At 40.7% G+C, this 24,876-nt stretch overlaps 2 protein-coding genes across 3 annotated transcripts; one reads left to right on the forward strand and one right to left on the reverse strand.

The window, feature by feature from the left end:
* Positions 1-1,924: 1,924 nt before the first annotated feature.
* LOC133564319 (gastrula zinc finger protein XlCGF8.2DB-like) lies at positions 1,925-5,175 on the reverse strand. The gene is made up of 2 exons (XM_061918538.1): positions 4,648-5,175; positions 1,925-2,948 (listed from the first exon to the last, which is right to left on the reverse strand). Exons 1-2 carry the CDS (start codon positions 4,826-4,828, stop codon positions 2,113-2,115), a joined length of 1,017 nt encoding a protein of 338 aa, XP_061774522.1. The 5' UTR covers positions 4,829-5,175; the 3' UTR covers positions 1,925-2,112.
* A 9,429-nt stretch (positions 5,176-14,604) lies between these two features.
* On the forward strand, positions 14,605-24,561 carry LOC133564322 (tigger transposable element-derived protein 1-like). 2 transcript variants are annotated; one of them, XM_061918541.1, is made up of 2 exons: positions 14,605-16,500; positions 20,715-24,561. In XM_061918541.1, exons 1-2 carry the CDS (start codon positions 14,706-14,708, stop codon positions 20,738-20,740), a joined length of 1,821 nt encoding a protein of 606 aa, XP_061774525.1. In that variant the 5' UTR covers positions 14,605-14,705; the 3' UTR covers positions 20,741-24,561. The 2 variants fall into 2 exon arrangements, with proteins under 2 accessions (XP_061774525.1, XP_061774526.1); XM_061918542.1 differs by having other exon boundaries at positions 22,787-24,561.
* Positions 24,562-24,876: the final 315 nt, after the last annotated feature.

Here is a 24,876-nt window from a genome sequence, read left to right on the forward strand (position 1 = left end):
ATAGGTACACTTCAACTGTGAGAGACAGAATGTGAAAAAAAAATCCAGGAATTCACATTGTAGGAATTTTAAAGAATTTATTTGTAAATTATGGTGGAAAAAAAGTATTTGGTCAACCATTCAAAGCTCTCACTGATGGAAGGAGGTTTTGGCTCAAAATCTCACGTTACATGGCCCCATTCATTCTTTCCGTAACATGGATCAATCGTCCTGTCCCCTTAGCAGAAAAACAGCCCCAAAACATGATGTTTCCACCCCCATGCTTCACAGTAGGTATGGTGTTCTTGGGATACAACTCAGTATTCTTCTTCCTCCAAACATGACGAGTTGAGTTTATACCAAAATGGATACATGGATGATACAGCAGAGGATTGGGGGAATGTCATCTGGTCAGATGAAACCAAAATAGAACTTTTTGGTTTAAACTCAACTCGTCGTGTTTGGAGGAAGAAGAACACTGAGTTGCATCCCAAGAACACCATACCTACTGTGAAGCATGGGGTGGAAATATCATACTTTGGGGCTGTTTTTCTGCTAAGGGGTCAGGACGATTGATCCGTGTTAAGGAAAGAATGAAAGGGGCCATGTATCGTGAGATTTTGAGCCAAAACCTCCTTCCATCCTATCACAAGAAAGGATGGGGCGAGGTACACCCTTTTGTCCACAACTGCGTGAGCAAATAGTCACACAGTTTAAGAACAACGTTTTTCAAACTGCAACTACATGAAATTTAGGGATTTCAACATCTACGGTCTATAATATCATCAAAAGATTCAGAGAATCTGGAGAAATTACTCCACGTAACCGGCATGGCCGGAAACCAACATTGAATGACCGTGACCTTCGATCCCTCAGACGGCACCGTATCAAAAACCGACATCAATCTCTAAAGGATACCACCACAGGGCTCAGGAACACTTCAGAAAACCACTGTCACTAAATACAGTTTGTCGCGACATCTGTAAGTGCAAGTTAAAGCTCTACTACGCAAAGCGAAAGCCATTTATCAACAACATGCAGAAACGCTGCCGGCTTCTCTGGGCCCGAGATCATCTAAGATGGACTGGTGCAAAGTGGAAAAGTGTTCTGTGGTCTGACGAGTCCGCATTTCAAATTGTTTTTGGAAATACTCGACATCGTGTCATCTGGACCAAAGGGGAAGCGAACCATCCAGACTGGTATCGACACAAAGTTCAAAAGCCAGCATCTGTGATGGTATGGGGGTGCATTAGTGCCCAAGGCATGGGTAACTTACACATCTGTGAAGGCACCATTAATGCTGAAAGGTACATACAGGTTTTGGAACAACATATGCTGCCATCTAAGCGCCGTCTTTTTCATGCTTATTTCAGCAAGACAATGCCAAGCCACATTCAGCGCGTGTGACAACAGCATGGCTTTGTAAAAAAAGAGTGCGGGTACTTTCCTGGCCTGCCTGCAGTCCAGACCTGTCTCCCATGGAAAATGTGTGGCGCATTATGAAGCGTAAAATACGAAAGCGGAGACCCCGGACTGTTGAAAGACTAAAGCTCTACATAAAACAAGAATGGGAAAGAATTCCACTTTCAAAGCTTCAACAATTAGTTTCCTCAGTTCCCAAACGTGTATTGAGTGTTATTAAAAGAAAATGTGACGTAACACAGTGGTGAACATGCCCTTTCCCAACTACTTTGGCACGTGTTGCAGCCATAACATTCTAAGTTAATTATTATTTGCAAAAAAAACCAAAGTTTATGAGTTTCAACATCAAATATCTTGTCTTTTTAGTGCATTCAATTGAATATGGGTTGAAAAGGATTTGCAAAGCATTGCATTCCATTTATATTTCCATCTAACGCAATTTCCCAACTCATATGGAAACGGGGTTTGTATTTTGTGCTGATTTATCCACTTTCAAAGCTGATTCAGTCAAATAACAAGGCAGTTAGTGTTTGTGTTTCTTTATTTACCATATTAACAGTGTTATATGACAGCAATAAATTTAGTACTCAATGAAGGACAAACACAATAATACATCTGATGTTTCTGCAATCCCAACCATTTTGCTTGACTTTTTTTCCTATTTCCTAAAGACAAGTCACAGATTGGACACAAATGACCGAAGTGTCTTATCTATTTCTCCTCAATGTGTTTCATCATGTGTTTGATTAATGCGGAACGGTGACAAAAACCTGCGTCGCACACTGAACAGGCGAATGGTTTCACACCGGTGTGTATTCTTGTGTGTCTTGTCAAAGTGCCTTTCTGCCAGAACCTTTGACCGCAAAATGTACAACTGAATGGTTTTTCCCCAGTGTGCATGATGGCATGTTTCTCCAAACTGCACTTTTGAGAGAATGTCTGACCGCAAACCGAGCAAAAAAAAGGTCTTTCTCCAGTGTGTGTTCTTAGGTGGCTTTTCAAATGGTGACCTCCAGAAAAAGCTTTGCCACAGACTGTGCATATGAATCGTTTCACGTGAATTCTCATGTGGTCTGTCAGACGTTCCTTTGTAGGGTATCTTTTGCCACAGACTGAACATTCAAACGGTTTCTCCGCTGTGTGGATACTCATGTGTCTTCTCAGATTTCTCTTGCTGCCAAATGTTTTGTCACATTGAGAACATGTCCAGTGTGTATTGTCAGTGTGACTTGTTGTATCAACTTTGGAGCCTTCATCATCTGTCTCGTCATTATCAGATAGTGGCGCTGAGAGATTGTCTTCTTGTGATCCTCCACAGTTGTCTGCATCAGCTTCCCTTGTCGTGTGTTGATTTGAACTGCTGCTTGGATGCTCCTCCCCTCTTTCCTCACTTTGACCCTCGTCTTCCTCATCATCGCTCTTCACAATGACACGGATCACTGGGAAATCATTTAGTCCATCCACCTCTGGACTGAGGCTGTGATCCTCCTCCTCTTCTTTAACGTGGTGGGGCTGTGGCTCCCCCTGCTTAGGGGGAAGACCTTCATCTGCAGATGCACGACAATGACACATTAGAAAATAGAAAAAGAAAAATACTTCCATGTCATTGGTGTGTCTCTGTCCTCCCAGAAACGGGCAGTGTTGGGCCGAACATTACATGAAATAACAAGGGTTGGAATCAAAAAAGATTAATTAGAAGAGCTAAAGTTTAGTATGGTGACTATTGATTAGGCCATATTGCACCAAAAATACAAAAAAAGAATGTGTCTGGAGCTGCAAAAAAATGAAGTCATATATAAGTCTTATAATGAAGGCAACACATGACGTAAGTGTCTATATTAGCTATAATAGCCTACTATCAAAATGACTATGTGTCACAGGCTGAAAAAAATCTTTGTTGACAAAAATGTTGAAATGTAATATTCATTCTACACATTTTTACAACATTAGAAACCATTAGTAAATCAGAGGTTACTCGGACGATGCGATAACTCCTGGATATTACTGGCTTTTAATGGCCAAAGATATGGATGTGTGTGTCCAAGTTCATGGAAACGTCAGGTTGTCATATTTTAATAGATTTATACCATGAATTGATTAATGTGGACCACAACTTAAACAAGTTGAAAAACTTATTCGGGTGTTACCATTTAGTGGTCAATTGTACGGAATATGTACTGAACTGTGCAATCTACTAATAAAAGTATCAATCAATTTATTACCATCTTTAGCAAGCTAGGGTAATGTTTGGTGTGGTCTGGAACAACATGGCATACAAACGCAGCCACTTTTGCATACAGATAATGTGTCATGAGACATGCAAAACTAAATTAAATACAAAGAGGATAAAAGTAAAAGATGTTAAATGAGTTCAAATATAGCTAAAAATGAGGCATAATGATGCAATATGTACATACAGCTACCCTAAAGAGCAAGTTAGCATTGATTAGCTTGCAGCCATGCACTGACCAAATATGCCTGATTAACACTCCAACAAGTCAATAACATCAACAAAAGCTCATCTTTGTGCATTCACGCACAGCATTAAACTTTTGGTGGACAAATGAGACAAAGAAGGAGTGGAAGATTTTACATGTAAACAGTGTTGCGTCAAAGTCAACCCACTATGATGAGTTCAAGAACCGGCGAAATTAGTAGGACAAAAGGATGTTCACCAAATACTCTCATCAGTGAAGCATACATACAAACATAGTAAACAGTGGGCTTTCGAACAACTGGGAATGGTTGTTCTCAAACAAAACAAAAAACTAAAACAAAACTAAAACATTTACCCCATCTTTTTCCATTTTCAATAATTAAAAAAAAATGCTCCAGGCAGCCACTAGGACGGCACTAAAGACCCGCGGGTTGCTGACCCCCGGATTAGGCAATTAAAATTGATGGTACATGGAAATTGGTCTAAGCTGGCCAATGACCAACCTGCTCAGTGTCTGCCCTGAGATCGGTAGGCCGTGAGTTCAAACCCCGGCCGAGTCACACCAAAGACTATAAAAATGGGACCCATTACCTCCCTGCTTGGCACTCAGCATTGAGGGTTGGAATTGGGGGTTAAATCACCAAAAAATGTTCCTGAGCGCGGCCACCACTGCTGCTCACTGCTCCCCTCACCTCCCAGGATGTGAACAAGACACATTTCACTACACCTAGTGTGTGTGTGACAATCATTGGTACTTTAACTTTAACTTGAAATCGACTACACACATGAAGGTAAAGAATGGCACGAACCTGATTTGTGTGTCTTGAAAAACGCGACCAGTAGTTGACGTTGTCGCTCATTCTCCTCTTTTGTTCGAGAAAGTTCCTCCTCGTAGTCTGTTAACGTTTTTTCTATCACAACAAAAATCTCTTCCACCGCTGCAGTTAGCCGCTGACTCACCAACGCTCTCAGCACATGGACTTTACACATTTCCCCACACTTTATACTCACACCGGATCTCCCTTTGACGACGCTTTGACAACTTCCAAGTCTCGTTAGCAGCTAACAAGCTAAGCTAACCCAAGAAGCATCTCGCGCGAGATGACGATTATATCGTGACATCAATAACTCAAGATGTATTTTATATGATGTACTTAATGAATAACACACGATACCACTGACTGTTTACAGTCCTGCTGTCTGCTTTCTTCATCAATGTGCTTTCAAGGCAGCTAGCACACTGGACGTGACAATCCTGCTGTCGTGACGTCTTGTGTCATGCGCACTATAGCCGGTGTTGTGCCGAATTATGCACCCCCGCCGTAAAATGCACCCCCTGGCGGGAGCGCGCTTACGTCACTCGGTTGCGTCACCCGTCTCGAAAAGTAGCTAAACTCGGCTAAAATCGTCTCTTTCGGGATAAAAAGGTACATAACAAGGGTTATGCCAGGGGGTGCATTTTACGGCGGGGGCCCATAATTCGGCACCACACCGGCTCTTACAGAGTCAGTGTTGTTGTTGTAATTCAGAAGAGTCGAGTCCCAATAAGTGAAGGCCGATAATGGCCAGCTTTGCCCTCTTTGCATGTCTTGTCATGTCATGGACGTTCTCGTGTAGCCTCCACTTACACTATTGTCAGCATAGACATCTTATAGGTAGACACAGCATCAAGCCCTACTGCCTACTGGCGCTGACGAGACGCGGGGCCGCCATCTTGGAGTGGTGATCCGCTCCAATCAGTGCAATTCATTTGGCAGGAGCAATGAACGGTCAGCGCAATTAATTCATTTTACCTCACTGAATACCACTGAGTTTCACGCGTTTCTTTTGTCATACGTGTAGCTATGATAAAGGACACATGTTTTGGCGTGTTTTCGTATTCATAGTTTGCTTAACAGTAATAGAATATTCTAAAATGCTATAAGTCAGGGGTGTCAAACTCAAATACAGAGTGGGCCAAAATTTAAAACTGAACAGAGCCACGGGCCAACGTTGAACAAATTAACCTTTTAATAGGGACCCCAACAAGTGTTGCATTGAATATTGAACAAGCAAGGCTTATATGACGTTATAGTGACATGTAAAATTGAGTTTTAAATTATAATCATTAAAAAATATCAATAGCATATCAAATAAAATTTAAATAAAAATGGAATGCCTCTTTTCTATTTGCAGCCCATTGAGGTAAATATCAAAATAAACTTTTTCCACAGGCTAATAATAAATTTGCAAATAAAATAACAATAACAAATTAATCAAACATTCAAGCCTTGAAGTAGCAAGAGAAAGTCTATGAGTAAAACATTAATTATTGCTTGGGGGGGGATTGTAGTGTCCCGGAATAGTTAGTGATGCAAGGGATTCTGGGTATTTGTTCTGTTGTGTTTATGCTGTGTTACGCTGCGGATGTTCTCCCGAAATGTGTTTGTTGTTCTTGTTTGGTGTAAGTTCACAGTGTGGTGCATATTTGTAAGATTGATAAAGTTGTTTATACGGCCACCCTCAGTGTGACCTGTATGGCTGTTGAATAAGTATGAGTTGCATTCACTTGTCTGCGTGTAAAAGCCGTATGTATTATGTGACTGGGTTGGCACGCTATTTCTATGTAGGAAAAGCGGACGTGACGACGGGTTGTAGAGGATGCTAAAGGCAGTGCCGTTAATGCACGCCCCCAATATTGTCGTCCGGGTAGAAATGGGGAGAAATTTGGGAGAATGTTTACCCCGGGAGATTTTCGGGAGGGGCACTGAAATTTTGGGAGTCCGGGAAAATCGGGAGGGTTGGCAAGTATGAGTATTAGTGGTGAGTATTAGCTGTATAAAACCGGCGGGCCAGCTCTAATGTTACTTTCATACTGCCTCAAGGGCCAAATGAAATTACACGGCGGGCCAAATTTGGCCCGCGGGCCAGAGTTTGGCACCCATGCTATAAGTGATCAGACGTCCGAGATCAAAACTGGGAATATAATCCCAGAGAAGGGGGGGAAAACGGTCAGCTATTTTTAAAGGCCTACTGAAATGATATTTTCTTATTCAAACAGGGATAGCAGGTCCATTATATGTGTCATACTTGATCATTTTGCGATGTTGCCATATTTTTGCTGAAAGGATTTAGTAGAGAACATCGACGATAAAGTTCGCAACTTTTGGTCGCTAATAAAAAAATCTTGCCTGTACCAGCAGTTATAGACGATGTGCGCGTGAAGTCACGGGTTGTAGGGCTCCTCACATCCTCACATTGTTTATAATCATAGTCAGTAGCAGCTAGAGCTATTCGGACCAAGAAAGCGACAATTTCCCCATTAATTTGAGTGAGGATGAAAGATTTGTGGATGAGGATCTTGAGATTGAAGGAGTAGAAAAAAAGAAGTAAAAAAAAAAAAAGAAGGCAATTTAATATGATAATTCTGGAAAATCACTTATCTACCTATTGTGTTAGTGTTTTAGTGGGATTAAATAGTACCTTTAAAGTCGGAGGGGTGTGGCCACGGGTACATGTGTTGACCCAGTGTCTTTGAGGTAAGTCATGCTGCTGGAAGCTCCGCTGATGTCACTGATTTCGCCGGTAAAAGCAAACTTATTACCACAATTTTCTCACCGAAAACTGCTGGTTAACATTTGGTCGGGATCCATGTTCGCTTGACCGCTCTGATCCATAGTAAGGCTTCGCCTTCGGGAATTTTAAACAAGGAAACACCGTGTGTTTGTGTGGCTAAAGGCTAAAGCTTCCCACCTCCATCTTTCTACTTTGACTTCTCCATTATTAATTGAACAAATTTCAAAAGATTCAGCAACACAGATGTCCAGAATATTGTTTGATTATGCGATTAAAGCAGACTACTTATAGCATGGATTGGGCTGGAAAATAATGTCCGCTACAACCCGAGACGTCAAACGCACGTGTCATCATATGAGTCATCTTTCCGCGACGTTTTCAACACAACACTTCGCGGGAAATTTAAAATTGCAATTTAGTAAACTAAAAAGGCCAAATTGGCATGTGTTGCAATGTTAATATTTCATCATTGATATATAAACTATCAGACTGCGTGGTCGGTAGTAGTGGGTTTCAGTAGGCCTTTAAGGTGAAGAAACAATATGATTAGGTTATATATACATGCGTATATAATACATAAACAATGTATGAATACATTAGATATCTATATATCTGTCATGATCCGTGGTCCGGATCATGTTTTTGTTATGTTCTGTTAGTTTTGGACTCTTCTGGTTCCTGTTTGACACTTGAGTTTGTTTTAGTTACCATGGCTACTTGTGATTTTCACCTGCCTCTGGTGTTCAGGACACGCACTTGCTTCTAATCAGAGGACTTTTTAAGCCTGCCTTTGCTGGTTAGTCCTCCTGGCGTCATTAGTTGTTCCATGCCATAGTTATGCTAGTTTTTTGCCATATGCCTGGACTATAAGTCTCGTTTATTTCATGCCACAGTTTCATAAGTTCTCTATGTCCATAGTCGATGCTAAGTGTTAGCTTTTGGCTCCAAGTGCGATCAGCGCATTGTGCCTTCGCCTGTGTTTTTTGTACCGTTTTGAGTTTTGAGAAATAAATATGTTCCGACCTGCAGGCCTTGTCCGTAATAGTCTGTTTGCGTCCTGGGAGAACAAACCTTCCAGCAAGCTGCGACCCCACCACCGTGACATTATCTTAGGGACCTATAGACCGTATCTCTGTTGCTGCAGCAGCAGAGAGTTTATTCTGTCTTGACACTTTGCATTGATATTTTGTATTACATTCTTCCCTTAACTGATAATGTTTACAGTGATTGTTTTATATGTATTTTTTTATGTATGTCGCTTTGGATAAAAGCGTCTGCCAAATACTTAAACATAAACATAAACATATGTAAACACCTGAAAGTCTTTATATCAGCTAAAACCACCAATCTGTTTCACTGGATTCAGAATAAAATCAAATTCTGTCTTACCCAACAATGTTAGTATTTGAATATTGTTACTTGAAAATTTATACATTTTTAAATTAAATTAATTTAATCGACAAGCAATTCTATTATGGTCATACACTTGTTTGCTTGCGGCTATGATTTCAATACTATTGAAGATCTTGGCTCCGTCTGAACTATGTGGTAATATTCTTTACACAAAATACAACCAATAGTACGTTAATGTTAAATCTTACTTGTGAAAAGTAATCCCCTGATTCCTATTTTTAACAGTCCGCTCATTTGAGCAGGAAAACACTGAACACCAGTCAGGCATCTTTGTTTTATTCCTGTCAACTGTCAGTTTAGGCTGCTCGCCGGCTCCTCGCCGGCTCCTCGCCGGCTCCTCATCACCACTTCAATATGGCGGCCGAATTGCTCGCGTCACAGCAGCCATTGCTGCGTCTACTTATAAGATGTCTATGATTGTCAGGGCCACGCATCAGTCTACGCATGCGCAAGTAAATTACGTCACTTCATGTTGACTTTTTTTGTCTTATTTATTCCTTAATTTATTAAAACAATATACATTTATTATCAAATAAAGGGATGTACCGGTTCTGCTTGTGTTGTAAAATAACTGTGTGGATTATTCATGTGTTGCCTGGCAAAATCGTTATCAAGCAAAGGACACAAAATACGGAGCACCTAAAGGAATATGGATGGTTTGCGAGATCTCGCAAAAAGAGGACCGCAAGATCACAGTACCCATTACGATGAGAAAGCCCCCTCGCCCTTAGTATTTTTTCAGATGTCTCCCACTTATGTCAAAGCAATGTCTACGTGCAAGAACGGATTTGATTAATTTATATGTTAGGCCAATTCTAAAATAGAAATCAATAAACTTCTCCCACGGATGAAGGGTAGGCTCCTCCATCGCTTTGTCTGGTTCACTTCTGGTTCACCATTGCTGTGTCTATTCTACTTCCGGTTCAAAACTTTTTGCGATAGCTCGCAAGACATTTGAGATATCGCAAAACATTATTTTCCCCTCCATGTCCTTTTAGGGAATCCGTACCAAACTACTTGTGAGGTGTGTTCTGGGCATGATGTTAAAGTGCATCCGGCAGTGGAGGCTCCTCTATGGAATCTTGGGGCACTAGGAGGTTAACCCCTTTACTACTGTTACCCAAGGTAGTACCTGACTGCCCCTAGCCAGGGATACGGCGAAGACTTCAATGGTGGAACAGGCGGAAGACGGTAGATTTAAGAACTACCACAATGGCTGCGATGGCGGAAGAAGGCTGCAGCAGAAAAGGGTCCCCAGTCGTCTTGGACTCCATGCCACTGGACCCTAACCCGATTCTGTCAAGGATCATGTGGTGACTGTCTGTGCACCAGTCTCCCCACGTTAAACAAAGTCACACACAGGCATCCTTCATAAAGGGATGCACCCCTACCAGGAGGATCGTCATACTCGTTCGAGTGACCGCCGATGATAATGACTTGTGAGGTTCTGTATTCTGAAAGGTAAATATTGCAGATGTCATTCACAACATTATTCCAGAGCGCAATTACATAGGAGACAGACAGAAAATCGTTTTGGAATAAGCTGTGGATTTTTCTGTTATTTTTTTGATCAAAGCAAAGTTTCCCCACTGGAGAGTCAAGCGGATCATTCACAATTTTTACAGCAGAAAGAGGAGATGAGGAAACCCTGTACAACATAATAACACCTGTTGGAATGACATCAAATACAATGGCAAACTGTTTGGGAGTCACAGGGACATTAAAATGGTTGAGAAATTCTTGTTAATTAAAAAGTTGACCTTCCTTATTGAAAAGCTGACTTACTAAAATAATATCGTTGTTGAACCAATTGTTGAGGAAAATAGATTTCCTTTTGTAACATGTGTCTTTATTGTTCTAAATGAAATATTTGGTGGGTGAGAAATTGTGCTTGTAGCTAGATAGGCGCCAGCGCCCCCCGCCACCACACAAGGGAATAAGCGGTAGAAAAATGGATGGATGGATGGATATAAGAGATCATGCCAGAAGGGCCTGTTTCTGGAAGTTTGAAAGAGCAACAGGAATCCTATCAATGTTGTAGTTACATGATAGCAAAACATTTAGGCCTCCAAGGTTAGAAAATACATGATGAGAAATGAAGTTCCGAATTGAGGTAGGGTCTTTCAAATAGTGTCTTATCCAATTAATCTCAAAGGTGTTGTTTAGTGTAGTGAAATCAAGAAAGTTTAGACCACCCTGATTGTATTTGTTCATTTTAACAGATTTCTTAATATAATGAATTTAGTTTTTCCAAATAAAGTCAACAAGTATTTTGTCAATAGTTTTACATATTTTTTGGTTAACATCGAAATAAATAGCCGTATACGTAAGCCTGGAGATACAGTACCTTCTGCTTTGGAAAGAACTTAAAGGCCTACTGAAACCCACTACTACCGACCACGCAGTCTGATAGTTTATATATCAATGATGAAATATTAACATTGCAACACATGCCAATACGGCCCATTTAGTTTACTAATTTGCAATTTTAAATTTCCCGCAAAGTATCCTGTTGAAAACGTTGCGGAATGATGACGCGTATGATGACGCGTGCGCGTGACGTCACTGGTGGTAGTGGACATGTTCTTCCAGCACCGATCACAGCTAAAAGTAGTCTGTTTTTGTCGCATAATTACACAGTACTCTGGACTTTAGTGTTGCTGAATCTTTTGCAATTTGTTCACTTAATGATGGAGACTACACAGAAGAAAGATGTTAGTGGAAAGCGGTGTATTGCAGCCGGCTGTTGCAACCAAAACACAGCCGGTGTTTCTTTGTTTGTTGTGAAGCTTTAATATGGAACAGAACGGTCAAGTGAACATGTTTCTCTACCACATGTAATCCGGCAGGTTTCGGTGAGAAAATTGTGGTAATAAGTTGGCTCTTACCGTAAACATGAGCGGAGCCTGTGTCGTTCCTCCTGCAGCTGTCAAAGAGGCAGCTGCGATTTTCTTGGCTCCTCTGTGGCTTCCCTCAGAGACACTGACGGTCACCACACCCCTCCGACTTTCAGGTATGAGTATATAATCTCACTAAAACACTAGTAACACAGTAAACATATATGGGATTTTCCAGAATTATCCTAGTAAGTGTGTCTAATAACATCTGAATCGCTCCCACTGTCCTCGTCATTTTTTTTTCTTCTAGTCCTTCCCTCTCACTATCCTCATCCACTATTCTTTCATCCTCGCTCCAATTAAAGGGGGAATTGTCGCTTTCTCGGTCCGAATCGCTCTAGCTTCTGGTGGCCATGATTGTAAACAATGTGAGGATCAGAGGAGCTCTCCAACCCGTGATGTCATGCGCACATCGTCTCCTACTTCCGGTACAGGCAAGGCTTTTTTTATTAGCGACCAAAAGTTTCGAACTTTTTCATCGATGTTCTCTACTAAATCCTTTCAGCAAAAATATGGCAATATCGCAAAATGATCACGTATGACACATAGAATGGACCTGCTATCCCCGTTTGAATAAGAAAATCTAATTTAAGTAGGCCTTTAATTTTTCTTAGCTTTCATCCCACGCTGGCTTCTTCGCAGTGTTACCTCTTTGCAAAGTTGCAAACACACCACAGATGCCACACGGACCCCTAGTGGAGTCCTCTCGAACTACATTGTAAAATTCCTTATGTCCCCCACTACGATACACACTCCGGTACAATAGGTGGCAGTCCATCCATCCATCTTCTTCAGCTTATCCGAGGTCGGGTCGCGGGGACAGTAGCCTAAGCAGGGAAGCCCAGACATCCCTCTCCCCATGCCACTTTGACTAACTCCTCCCGGGGGATACCGAGGCGTTCCCAGGCCAGCCGGGAGACATAGTCTTTCCAACGTGTCCTGGGTCTTCCCAGTGGCCTCCTAGACTTAAGATAATTCACGGCCAGCTGTCACGCCAAATTTCTTCCCCCCTACAAAAACCTTCCCCCCACATTTACTTCCGGGGTCATGATTAATACAGACGTTTTGTTAACGCTATATTATAAAAATATAACGCTATATTATAAAAATATAACGCTATATTATAGAAATACAGACATTTTGTTAACGCTATATTATAAAAAATAAAATTGAAATAAAAAAAAAAACAATTTACAAACACAAGCTATGGGATGACGCATTTGCTTCCGGGGTCACGTTTCCTCACGTTTCCTCTTACGTCATCCCATAGCTTGTGTTTGTAAATTGTTTATTTATTTATTTTTTATAATATAGCGTTAACAAAACATCTGTATTTTTATAATATAGCGTTAACAAAACGTCTGTATTAAAGGCCTACTGAAATGAGATTTTCTTATTTAAACGGGATAGCAGGTCCATTCTATGTGTCATACTTGATCATTTTGCGATATTGACATATTTTTGCTGAAAGGATTTAGTAGAGAACATCCACGATAAAGTTTGCAACTTTTGGTGATAAGAGAAAAGCCCTGCCTTTACCGGAAGTCGCAGACGATGACGTCACACGTGTGGGGGCTCTTCACATATTCACATTATTTTTAATGGGAGCCTCCAACAAAAAGTGCTATTCGGACCGAGAAAACGACAATTTCCCCATTAATTTGAGCGAGGATGAAAGATTTCGGTTTGAGGATATTGATAGCGACGGGTTAGAAAAAAAAAGATTGAAAAAAATAAGTAAAAAAAAAAAAAAATGCGTTCGCATTGGGACGGATTCCGATGTTTTTAGAGACATTTACTAGGATAATTCTGGGAAATCCTTTATCTTTCTATTGTGTTGCTAGTGTTTTAGTGCGTTAAATAGTACCTGATAGTCGGACGGGTGTCTCCACGGGTGTCTTGACACGCAGTGTCTCAGGGGAGTCGACGGCAGCTTTATGGACGGCACAAGCTCAGCTGATCTCCAGTAAAAACTGACTTTTTAACCACAATTTTCTCACCGAAACCTGTTGGTTGACATTTGGTAGAGATCCATGTTGGCTTGACCGCACTCTGATCCATAGGAAAGTTTCACCTCCAGGAATTTTAAACAAGGAATCACCGTGTGTTTGTGTGGCTAAAGGCTAAAGCTTTCCAACTCCATCTTTCTACTGTGACTTCTCCAATATCAATTGAACAAATTGCAAAAGATTCAGCAACACAGATCTCCAAAATACTGTGTAATTATGCCGTTAAAGCAGACGACTTTTAGCTGTGTGTGTGCAGCGCTCATATTTCCTTAAAACCCGTGACGTCTTGCGTACACGTCATCATTACACGACGTTTTCAAGACGAAACTCCCGGGAAATTTAAAATTGTAATTTAGTCAACTAAAAAGGCCGTATTGGCATGTGTTGCAATGTGAATATTTCATCGTTTATGTCTAAACTATCAGACTGCGTGGTCGGTAGTAGTGGGTTTCAGTAGGCCTTTAATCATGACACTGGAAGTAAATTTCTACCCCCCTACAAACACCTTCCCCCCATTTACTTCCGGGGTCATGATTAATACAGACGTTTTGTTAACGCTATATTATAAACATATAACGCTATATTATAAAAATACAGACGTTTTGTTAAAGCTATATTATAAAAAAAATGAAAAAACTATTTCCAAACAAAAGCTATGGGATGACGGATTTACTTCCGGGGTCACGTTTCCTCTTATGTCATCCCATAGCGTGTGTGTGTAAAAATGTTTTTAAATATTTGTACAATATAGCGTTAACAAAACATCTGTATTTTTATAATATAGTGTTGTATTTTTACAATATAGCGTTGACAAAAACGTCTGTATTAATCATCACCCCGGAAGTAAATGGGGGGGTGTAGGGGGGAAGAATTTTGGCGTGACACAGCCATAAAAAAAATTAAAAAGGAAGACGGAAAAATTACTTCCGGTATACTTCTTGTTTCTGTTGCTCAGCAGTGTTGTGATATTTTTGGACTTCATTTTTAAATAAGATGGCACCCAAACGCTTGGCGTCTTCGAAGGCTCCCCCTGTCGAACCGAAGCGCCGGAGAAAAATGCTCACTATCGTTGAAAAGGTGGAACTCCTCGACATGTTGAAGTTAGGTCAAAGCTACACGAGTGTCGGCCGCCATTACGGAATCAACGAGTCGACAGTTCGCTACATAAAGAAGGACGAAAAAAACATCAGGGCGACGGCAGCGATTACTCTTAATAAGAACGCGAAGAGGGTGGTGACGCCGCGGAATAAGACAATTGTGAAGATGGAGTCTGTACTGGCGGTGTGGATCAGTGAATGCAAGATGAAAAATATCCGGCTCGACACCAACATCATCCGCACGAAGGCAAAGAAGCTTTATGAAGAGTTTGTTAAAAGTGAATATGTTCCCGACGCCGCCGAGGAAGGTACGTCCTCTGCGTCGAAGATTCCGTTTAATGCCAGCAAGGGTTGGTTCGACAAGTTCCAGAAACGGTTTAAGAACGTTTCTCTACGCGGAGAAGCTTTCTCGGCAGATAAAGCCGCAGCGGAAGAGTTTGTCCACAACACATTTAAAACATTTATCGAGGAAGCGGATAAAGCCAGGGCCGAGGAATTCGTCCGAAACACCTTTAAAACTCTAATCAAGGAAAGAAGCTACCAGCCTGAACAAGTTTTCAACATGGCCGAAACTGGTTTATTTTGGAAGCGAATGCCGTCTCGCACTTTTATTATGAAGGAGGAAGCCAACGCTCCTGGATTTAAGGCTAAAAAAGATCGTTTGACTTTAGTTATGTGTGGGAATGCTGCCGGATTTATGATAAAGCCAGGGCTTGTTTATAAATCCGAAAACCCAAAGGCCCTGAAAAATAAGAATAAAAACGTGTTGCCTGTGTACTGGATGCATAATCCAAAGGCCAGGATGACAAACTCACTTATCTCAAATTGGTTCCACCAGTGTTTTATACCGGAAGTCCGATTGTATCTAGCTGAGAAAGGACTCGAATTTAAAGTACTTTTGCTCTTGGACAATACTGAAGGCTACACTGTTGATGTGTCATTTGATGGCGTGCAGATAGAGTTCTTGCCCCCAAACACCACCTCGCTAATTCAGCCCATGGATCAAGGTGTTAGTCTTGCATTTAAAGCTCTTTACACACAAAGTATCCTGCAAAACCTTGTCGATGCAAAGGACTCTGACGAGAACTTCACACTAAAAGCGTACTGGCGTGACTACACCATTGCGTCGTGTCTCCTAAATATACAGAGAGCCGTAAGCGAGATCAAGAGTGAAACATTAAATTTGTGCTGGAAAAAGATGTGGCCGGAAGTGGCGGACGACAAGGGATTGACTCCTGATGAAGTCCATCGCTGTGCAGTGGACAAGGTGGTGAAGCTGGCAAAAATACTGGGAGGAGAGGGCTTCAATGACATGACTGCTGATGACGTAAATGAGCTGATGGACGCCCACTCGCAACCTTTGTCGGATGAAGACCTGAGGGAATTGATGTCAGCGAGCGAGGAAGAGGAACAGGAACGGGAGGAACAGGAACAAGAGGAATTAGGCACTGATGAAGAAGAGGAGGTTGGTCTGACACTGGATCGCCTCGCAGCCTTGGTCAGAATGGCCAAAGAACTGCAGCAGATGGCACAAGAATGGGACCCCCACATGCTTCGTTCGCTGCAGTTTTCAAATACCATCGAGGGTGGCATGACTGTTTATAAAAACCTCCTTGCTCAGATGAAGAAGCAGCAGCAACAACTGCCTATCACTATGTTAATCACACAGAAGAGGTCTTCATCATTTGCCGGTGAGTACCCATTAAAATGTTGTTAAAATGTATGTATAGAGCACAGGTGTCTTAAAGGCCTATTGAAACCCACTACTACCGACCACGTAGTCTTTTAGTTTGTATATCAATGATGAAATCTTAACATTGCAACACATGCCAATATGGCCTTTTTAGTTTACTAAATTGCAATTCAAAATTTCGTGCAAAGTATCCTGTTGAAAACGTCGGTAGGATGACAGGTAGGATTACGCGTGCACGTGACGTCTCGGATTGTAGCGGACATTTTTTTCCAGCCCGATCCCAGCTATAAGTAGTCTGCTTTAATCGCATAATTACACAGTATTCTGGACATCTGTGTTGCTGAATCGTTCGCAATTGGTCCAATCAATAATGGAGACGTCAAAGAAGGAAGATGTAGGTGGAAAGCGGTGTATTGCAGCTGCCTTTAGCAACGCAAACACAGCCGTTGTTTCCTTGTTTACATTCGCGAAGGTGAAGCTTTACTATGGAACAGAGCAGTCGAGCGAACATGGTTCCCGACCACTTGTCAACCAGCAGGTTTCGGTGAGAAAGTGGTGGTAATAAGTTGGCTCTTACCGCTGACATGAGCGGAGCTTGTGTCGTTCCTCATGCACCTGTCAAAGAGGCAGCTGCAGACTGTCTTGCCTCCTCCGACCAGCTGCCCCCGAACGTGGAATGATTCCACCATAAAGGAGGGGAGAAAAAAAGCTCAGCCCGGCCCGACCGGCTTCTTTCGCTTAGCTTCGTCGAGAAATGTGGCTTCCCTCAGAGACACTGCCGGTCACCACACCCGTGGCCACACCCCTCCGACTTTCAGGTACGACAGTATAATCTCACTACAACACTAGTAAAACAATAAGCAGATAAGGGATTTTCCAGAATTATCCTAATACGTGTGTCTAATAACATCTGAATTGCTCCCACTGCCCTGTCTTTTTTTTTATCCTCATCCACGAATCTTTCATTCTTACTCAAATTAATGGGGAAATTGTCGCTTTCTCGGTCCTAATCGCTCTCGCTGCTAGTGGCCATGATTGTAAACAATGTGAAGATGTGAGGAGCTACACAACCCGTGATGTCACGCGCACATTGTCTGCTACTTCCGGTACAGACAAGGCTTTTTTATTAGCGACCAAAAGTTGCGAACTTTATCGTCGATGTTCTCTACTAAATCCTTTCAGCAAAAATATGGCAATATCGCGAAATTATCAAGTATGACACATAGAATGGACCTGCTATCCCCGCTTGAATAAGAAAATCTAATTTCAGTAGGCCTTTAACTCCTGGCCCGGGAAGGTGTGCACATGTGTTGTGGGTTTTAGTATATAGGCATGGGAATCGAAAACCGGTTCTTGTTTGAGACTAGTTCCCAGTGTATCAATTCCTTGGACCACTTTTTTGAAACTTTTCTCTTAACGATTCTTGCGGGCGGGAATGACATCACTACACAATGTGCTCAGTGAGGTCAGACAGCGCCCAGGCGTAAGAAACGCTCCAAAGTTTAGCGATATCTTATGAAAAAAAAATTCCAAAATCTGCAAAGTTGGTGTTTCGACAAAAGGAGGAAATTCGAGCAATATGTTAAAACTGTAAATTAATGTCGCGTTTTTTAAGCGCTCCGATCGCATCTCAGCGGCAGCAGCAGCCATTTGCTGTAAATACAACAGCTAGTAACAAACACTGACATGTTACATTCTTAGTTGGACATTTATATATGGCTATCTGACTGTAGTGGAAATGACACTGTTTTACAGTGTTTTATATGTTTTACATCGTGAGCATGTTGTCTGTGTTTCTTCTTCATCCATCATGTTTGAAGGTTGTAGAAAGAGTACATCTTTTTCGAGGAATTGTTTATATTCAGATTAGGGCTGGGCGATATGGCCTTTTATTAATATCTCGATATTTTTGGGACTTGTCACGATACAAGATATATATCGCAATGTTTTGCCTTAGCCTTGTATGAACACTTGATGCATATAATCACACCAGTATGATGATTCTATGTTTCTACATTAAAACATTATTGTTCATACTGCATTAATATATGCTCATTTTAAACTTTCATGCAGAGAAGGAAACCACAACTAAGTCAATTGACCAAAACTGTATTTATTAAATAGTTATTAAGCAGTGCCATAAATATTCATGTCATTTCAAAACAGAAAGTGCAAGATTGTTTGAGACATTTTAAAACAAGCTATTAGTGCACTTTTGTGCATGATGTCACTAAGATGACATATCAAAACAACACTAAATGAAACTGCACTTTTTGTACAGAATCGCCACTACAATATCCATCCATCCATTTTCTACCGCATATTCCCTTTGGGCTAACTAAAAACAAAGTGCACTTTTGTGCATGATGTCACACAAGATATTTCAAAAACTGTCAAATAAAAACAAGTTGCATAATAAAAAATCAAATAGTGTATGTCCTTTGTTCTGTAGTAGGTTCCTGTGGACATTATCTCCTCCTGTTGTTGACTTATTTTTCATACATTGTTCATCTGGAAATTGTTGATTTGGCAGTTTTTGGGCGTGGCACCGAACAGAGATGTTGAGATACAGTTTCAAGCACTCTTCATTCCCTAGCGGGTGACTTTTCAAATGATGCTACAAATTAGCAGTGCTGCTACTTTTTGTAGCAACGCTTTTGCCGCGTTATTGTTCAACATATTCCCGCTTGATGTCAGACCACCGCCAGACGATGCACCCTGTGCTGTTTTTCTCGGTAATTAATTCTTCCCCCATTTGTTACCAGATTCGCACCTTCTCTCTCTCGTATTACCACTCGCAACGCACCGTTAGGATCACAGCTAAATGTTACCCATGTAGCTACCTCTCTGCTCATGGAGGGCGTGTGACTTTGTACGCGTGACAGTGCGCTTGTTTACGTCTATGTGAGAAGGAGAGACAAGAAAGAGTGGGAAACGCATGTAGTGTAATGCCCGCAGCTAAAAGCAACTGTGTGAGAACATATACTCGAATATCACGATATCGTCAAAGTGCTAAAAAAAACAACATTTAACCTCGATTACGTTTACTTAGACTTGTCCAGGGTGTACCCTGCCTACCGCCCGAATGTAGCTGGGATACGCTCCAGCACTCCCAGTGACCCCGAAAGGGACAAGCGGTAGAAAATGGATGGATGGAAAATAAAATACACATTTTTAGAACATTCCTTTTACTCACAATATTTCAACTTTTTTCCTTAAAAAAGACTTCCCAATACTGTAAAGTATATTAAAGTATATTTTAAATATGCAAACATAATTACAGTAAAATACTTTTTTTTCCACAATATTGTTTTTCTAAAAAAAAAAAAAAAAATTCACAATATATCTGACTTTAATCCTGTAAAATTGCATAATTTATCTCTTGTAAAATGTAAAAGTTTTTCTCAAAATATTGCAACATAATTATTGTACAATGACAACACCCTCTCTCACAATATTAATGTTTTGTAAAATATTTTACTTTAATCTTATAAAATTGCATAATTTCACTTTGTAAAATAAAATCTAAACAATCTCATTATATTCCAAAACATTTTTGAATGACACTTTTCTCACAGTATTGCAACATGTTTTATTTGAATGTGTCTTCAATAGAGACCCAAAACCAACTGTACTAACGTGACAACTAAAATGGCAGCAAAGGTAGTGTGGGGAGTAAATGGCTGTGTGGGGCAACTCACTGTGACAACTGTGAAAGATAGTCGGTTCACACCTAAGCTAATCCAGCCATTTTGGGAGTTATAGGTAGTAAAACCAAATGGCTGCACTTTGGGCGTTGTAGATAGGAAAACTAAATGGCCGCACTTCGGTAGTTCTATAAACAATTATGTTGATAAAATAAGAACACCCAATACATAAAAAAACATACACATGTTAAAACTATGTAGCGAAACAAGTTGGTTATACATTTATTGTAATTCTGCCATTCCCTTTTACTTAAACTTTCAATGCATTACCTATCATGTGGGAAATATAACTGTGTCATTATACATTAGGCCAGCACGTGGTTTCATGTGCACATGAAGCATCAAGAAATGAATCCTTTATGAAATCATTTCATTCATCGCCTCATTCATCACTAGACCACTTTGATGTGACCTCTATTGGGTATTTTGTATTGATCAGCCAATGGTCAGACGTTTGTGGGTTTTCCCTTCCCCGTCTAACGTCATCCTTTTCTTCTTAAACCAGTGTCACAGGTGCCGCCATCATCATGAGGTCACATTGCTGTCATCTTGCGGCGGTATTGAAGACCGCTCAAGATGAGAGCTGAGGAAGAACAAAGAGCTGCAGCGCAGGACCAAAATTGTTTCTGAAACTTTCTTTCAAAGAATGTAGGGAGTACTTTTTGATAAGTACAAAACGGACACGTAAATGTTTTTTTAGGATTATTGATTATACACCATCAACTGTCCAACCAACCAGAGTATAATGTAATTTGAGGGACAATACTATTCAAAGTGCAGTACACCAGAGGGAAAATTTGGTACACGCTTTGTAGGTAATGTAAGGATAAGTTATGAATTGTTTGAATTATAAGTGAAATGTCCATCCATCCATGGGTGTTTGAATTATAATTGATGATATATGATGTGTATTGTGTTTGCTAAGACTAACACAGCACAATAACACTGCTCCCCTTTCTTCCCAGGAGGTGATCAAAGGGTTGGATCAAATGCAGAGGACAAATTTCACCACACCTAGTGTGTGTGTGTGTGACAATCATTGGTACATAAACTTACCGTATTTTCCGCACTATAAGGGACACCTAAAAACCTCAAATTTTTTCAAAAGCTGACAGTGCGCCTTATAATCCGGTTTCACCTTATATATGGACCAATATTGAGCCACAACAGGTCTCGCAACTACGGTAAGCAGCCCCCGACTTAATTTTCCCCCGTGGAAGAAGTGCGCTTCTTCTACGATAAGCCGCCGTCGTCTTAATTTGCATGTGTGCCTTTAAGTTGTAGTGCCGACCAAACGTTTTAGCACACAGTAAACAGGAAAAGGTTTTTCCTCCTGTGTGTGTTCTCAAGTGTTTCACCCTGTTTGGCTTTGAAGAGTATCCTTCATCGCACACTGAGCATTTGAAAGGTTTTTCTCCAGTGTGCGTTCTCTCGTGTTCCATTAAAGGCCTACTGAAATTAGATTTTCTTATTTAAACGGGGATAGCAGGTCCATTCTATGTGTCATACTTGATCATTTTGCGATATTGCCATATTTTTGCTGAAAGGATTTAGTAGAGAACATCCACGATAAAGTTCGCAACTGTCGGTGTTAAGACGAAAGCCCTGCCTCTACCAGACGTCGCAAGTGTGGGGGCTCCTCACATGTTCACATTGTTTTTAATGGGAGCCTCCAACAAAAAGTGCTATTTGTACCGAGAAAACAACAATTTCCCCATTAATTTGAGCAAGGATGAAAGATTTGTGTTTGAAGGTATTGATACCGACGGACTAAAGAAATAAAAAACGCAAATGCATTGGGACAGATTCCGATGTTTTAAACACATTTACTATGATAATTTTGGGAAATCCCTTATCTTTCTATTGTGTTGATAGCGTTTGAGTGAGTTAAATAGTACCTGATAGTCGGAAGGGTGTCTCCACGGGTGTGTTGACGCGCAGTGTCTCAGGGAAGTCGACGGCAGCTTCAATGGACGGCCCAAGCTCAGCTTTTCTCCGGTAAGAAGCGACTTTTTAACCACAATTTTCTCACCGAAACCTGCTGGTTGACATTTGGTCTGGATCCATGTTCTCTTGACTGTGCTCTGATCCATAGTAAATGTTCATCTCCTGGAATTTTGAACAAGGAATCACCGTGTGTTTGTGTGGCTAAAGTTAAAGCTTCCCAACTCCATCTTTCTACTGGTACTTCTCCAATATTAATTGAACAAATTGCAAAAGATTCAGTAACACAGATCCCCAAAAAACTGTATAATTATGCCGTTAAAGCAGACGACATTTAGCTGTGTGTGTGCGTAGCGCTCATACTTCCTAAAAACGCGTGACGTCTTGTGTACACGTCATCATTAGACATTTTCAAGACGAAACTCCCGGGAAATTTAAAATTGTAATTTAGTAAACTAAAAAGGCTGTATTGGCATGTGTTGCAATGTTAATATTTCATCATTGATATATAATCTATCAGACTGCCTGGTGGGTAGTAGTGGGTTTCAGTAGGCCTTTAAAGAGACCTTTGTGATCAATGCTCTTCCACATATTAAGCAACCAAAACGTTTTTTTCCTGTGTGTGTCCTCTAGTGATTCACCATAATTGACCTGGTCGAAAATCGTCTGTTACAAGCCGGGCAACTGAAAGGTTTTTCTCCTGTGTGCGTGCGCACATGGGCCGTCAAGCCACTGTGCTGTGTAAAAGTTTTAGCATGAAATGAGCATGAATAAGGTGTTTCTCCCGTATGCGTTCTCATGTGTGTTTCCATCATTGACTTTCTAGAGAAACATTTACCACAGACTGAGCAAACAAAAGGTTTTTCTCCTGTGTGCGTTGTTCTGTGTTTTACCAAAATATAATTTCGTGAAATTTTTTGACAACAAACTGAGCAGCTATAGTGTTTCTCCTCTTTATGTGCCCGCATGTGTCAGGTCAAGTCATACTTGTGAGAAAAGCTTTTAGCACAAACTGAGCAAGTAAAGCAATTTTTAACTGCCTTATTTTCAGAACATTCAGAGTTTTTATAGTAGTTGGGAGTCCTCATATCACCTTTAAAGTCTGCATTGCTGCTCATAGTTTCCTGGGTCTCGTCCCTGTCTTTGTCCTCAGGAGATTGTGACGTATCGTCACGATCGAATAGTGGAGCTAAGAGTTTGCCTGCTTGTGATGTTCTTCTCAGTTAGACTGTGATGAAGCTGTGAGGACTTGATTACTTGGTCTTCACAATCTTCAATCCTCACAGAGACAACAGTCACTGGCAAGTTGGGAGTATCAGCCTCCTCCTCCAGCCCTGGAAGACACTCTACCTCCTAAGTAATGCAGAGTTCCTCTTCTTGTTTAATCTGGGCAGGCTGTGGAACTTTTTTGTTTATAGGTGGAGCTTTCCCACTGCAGTCCATCTTGAGGACAAATCAACGGTTGGACGTCTACAGGACAAACATTTACATATTAAAATATTTTGACATATGATTGGCAACACTTAATTGGCCCTAGTGTGTGAATGTTGTCTGTCTATCTGGTGTTGGCCCTATTAAACATTACTAACACATTTACACTATAGTAGTTATACAAAATGTTTGTTATACAAACGAGTGGGACACGTTTGGGGTGATTTGGTGGAGGTTGGTGGTGTGGGTGACATCATTAGTAAGAACATGTATGTTATTAGGTATGTTAGGTTAGGGAGGTGTGTGCCCCCACACAAAAAGGGGATTGCAAAGATAATTTCTTACAATTTATGCATTTCCGGAAATGTGATGACACATTGTTTTTGCTAATATTAAACACACACAGAATATTACAGCACGTGAGCATCACACAGGTCTTGATTGTGTAAAACAACTAGGGCTAGGCGATATATCGGGGGTTTGTCTCTGCAGTATAGAAAATTACTATATTGTGATATTCGAGTATACGCTCTCGCGTGAGAGCGTATACTCGAATATCACAATACGATATAACAATATAACAACTGCGTAGTTGCTTTAAGCTGCGGGCATTACACTACAGGCGTTTCTTCCTCTTTTTGTCTGTCCTCAGAGAGACTTAAAAGAAGCCTACCTTCTTACATACGTCACATATGCAACGTCACACATTTGACACTTATTGAAATATCTTCTGTGACATCATGCACAAAAGTGCACTTTATTTGTTTTAAACTTTTGTAGTGATGTTCTGTACAAAAAGTGCACTTTCATTTAGCGTTGTTTTGATATGTCATCTTGGTAACATAATGCAAAAAAGTACACTCATAGCTTGTTTTTAAAATGTCTCTGACAATTTTTCACTTTTTGTTTTGGAAATGACATGAATGTTGGTGCCCCTGCTTAATAACTGTTTAATAAATACAGTTTTGGTAAATTGACATACGGTAGTTGTGATTTCCCTCTCTGCATGAAAGTTTAAAATTAGCACATGTTAATGAAGTATGAACAAGAATGTTTTAATGTAGACACATAGAATCATCATACTGGTGTGATTATATGCACCAAGTGTTCATTCAAGGCTAAGGCAAAAATATCGAGATATATATTGTGTATCGTGACGTGGCCTAAAAGTATCGAGATATTAATAAAAGGCCATATCGCCCAGCCCTAAAAATAACATTATAAAACAGGCATGATTCCCATAAAAGACCTCACTTTCCTATAGACAATGACCTCATAGTAGTAATAATAAA

The sequence above is a fragment of the Nerophis ophidion genome, linkage group LG13, assembly GCF_033978795.1.
Source record: "Nerophis ophidion isolate RoL-2023_Sa linkage group LG13, RoL_Noph_v1.0, whole genome shotgun sequence".
Taxonomy (NCBI): Eukaryota; Metazoa; Chordata; class Actinopteri; order Syngnathiformes; family Syngnathidae; genus Nerophis; species Nerophis ophidion.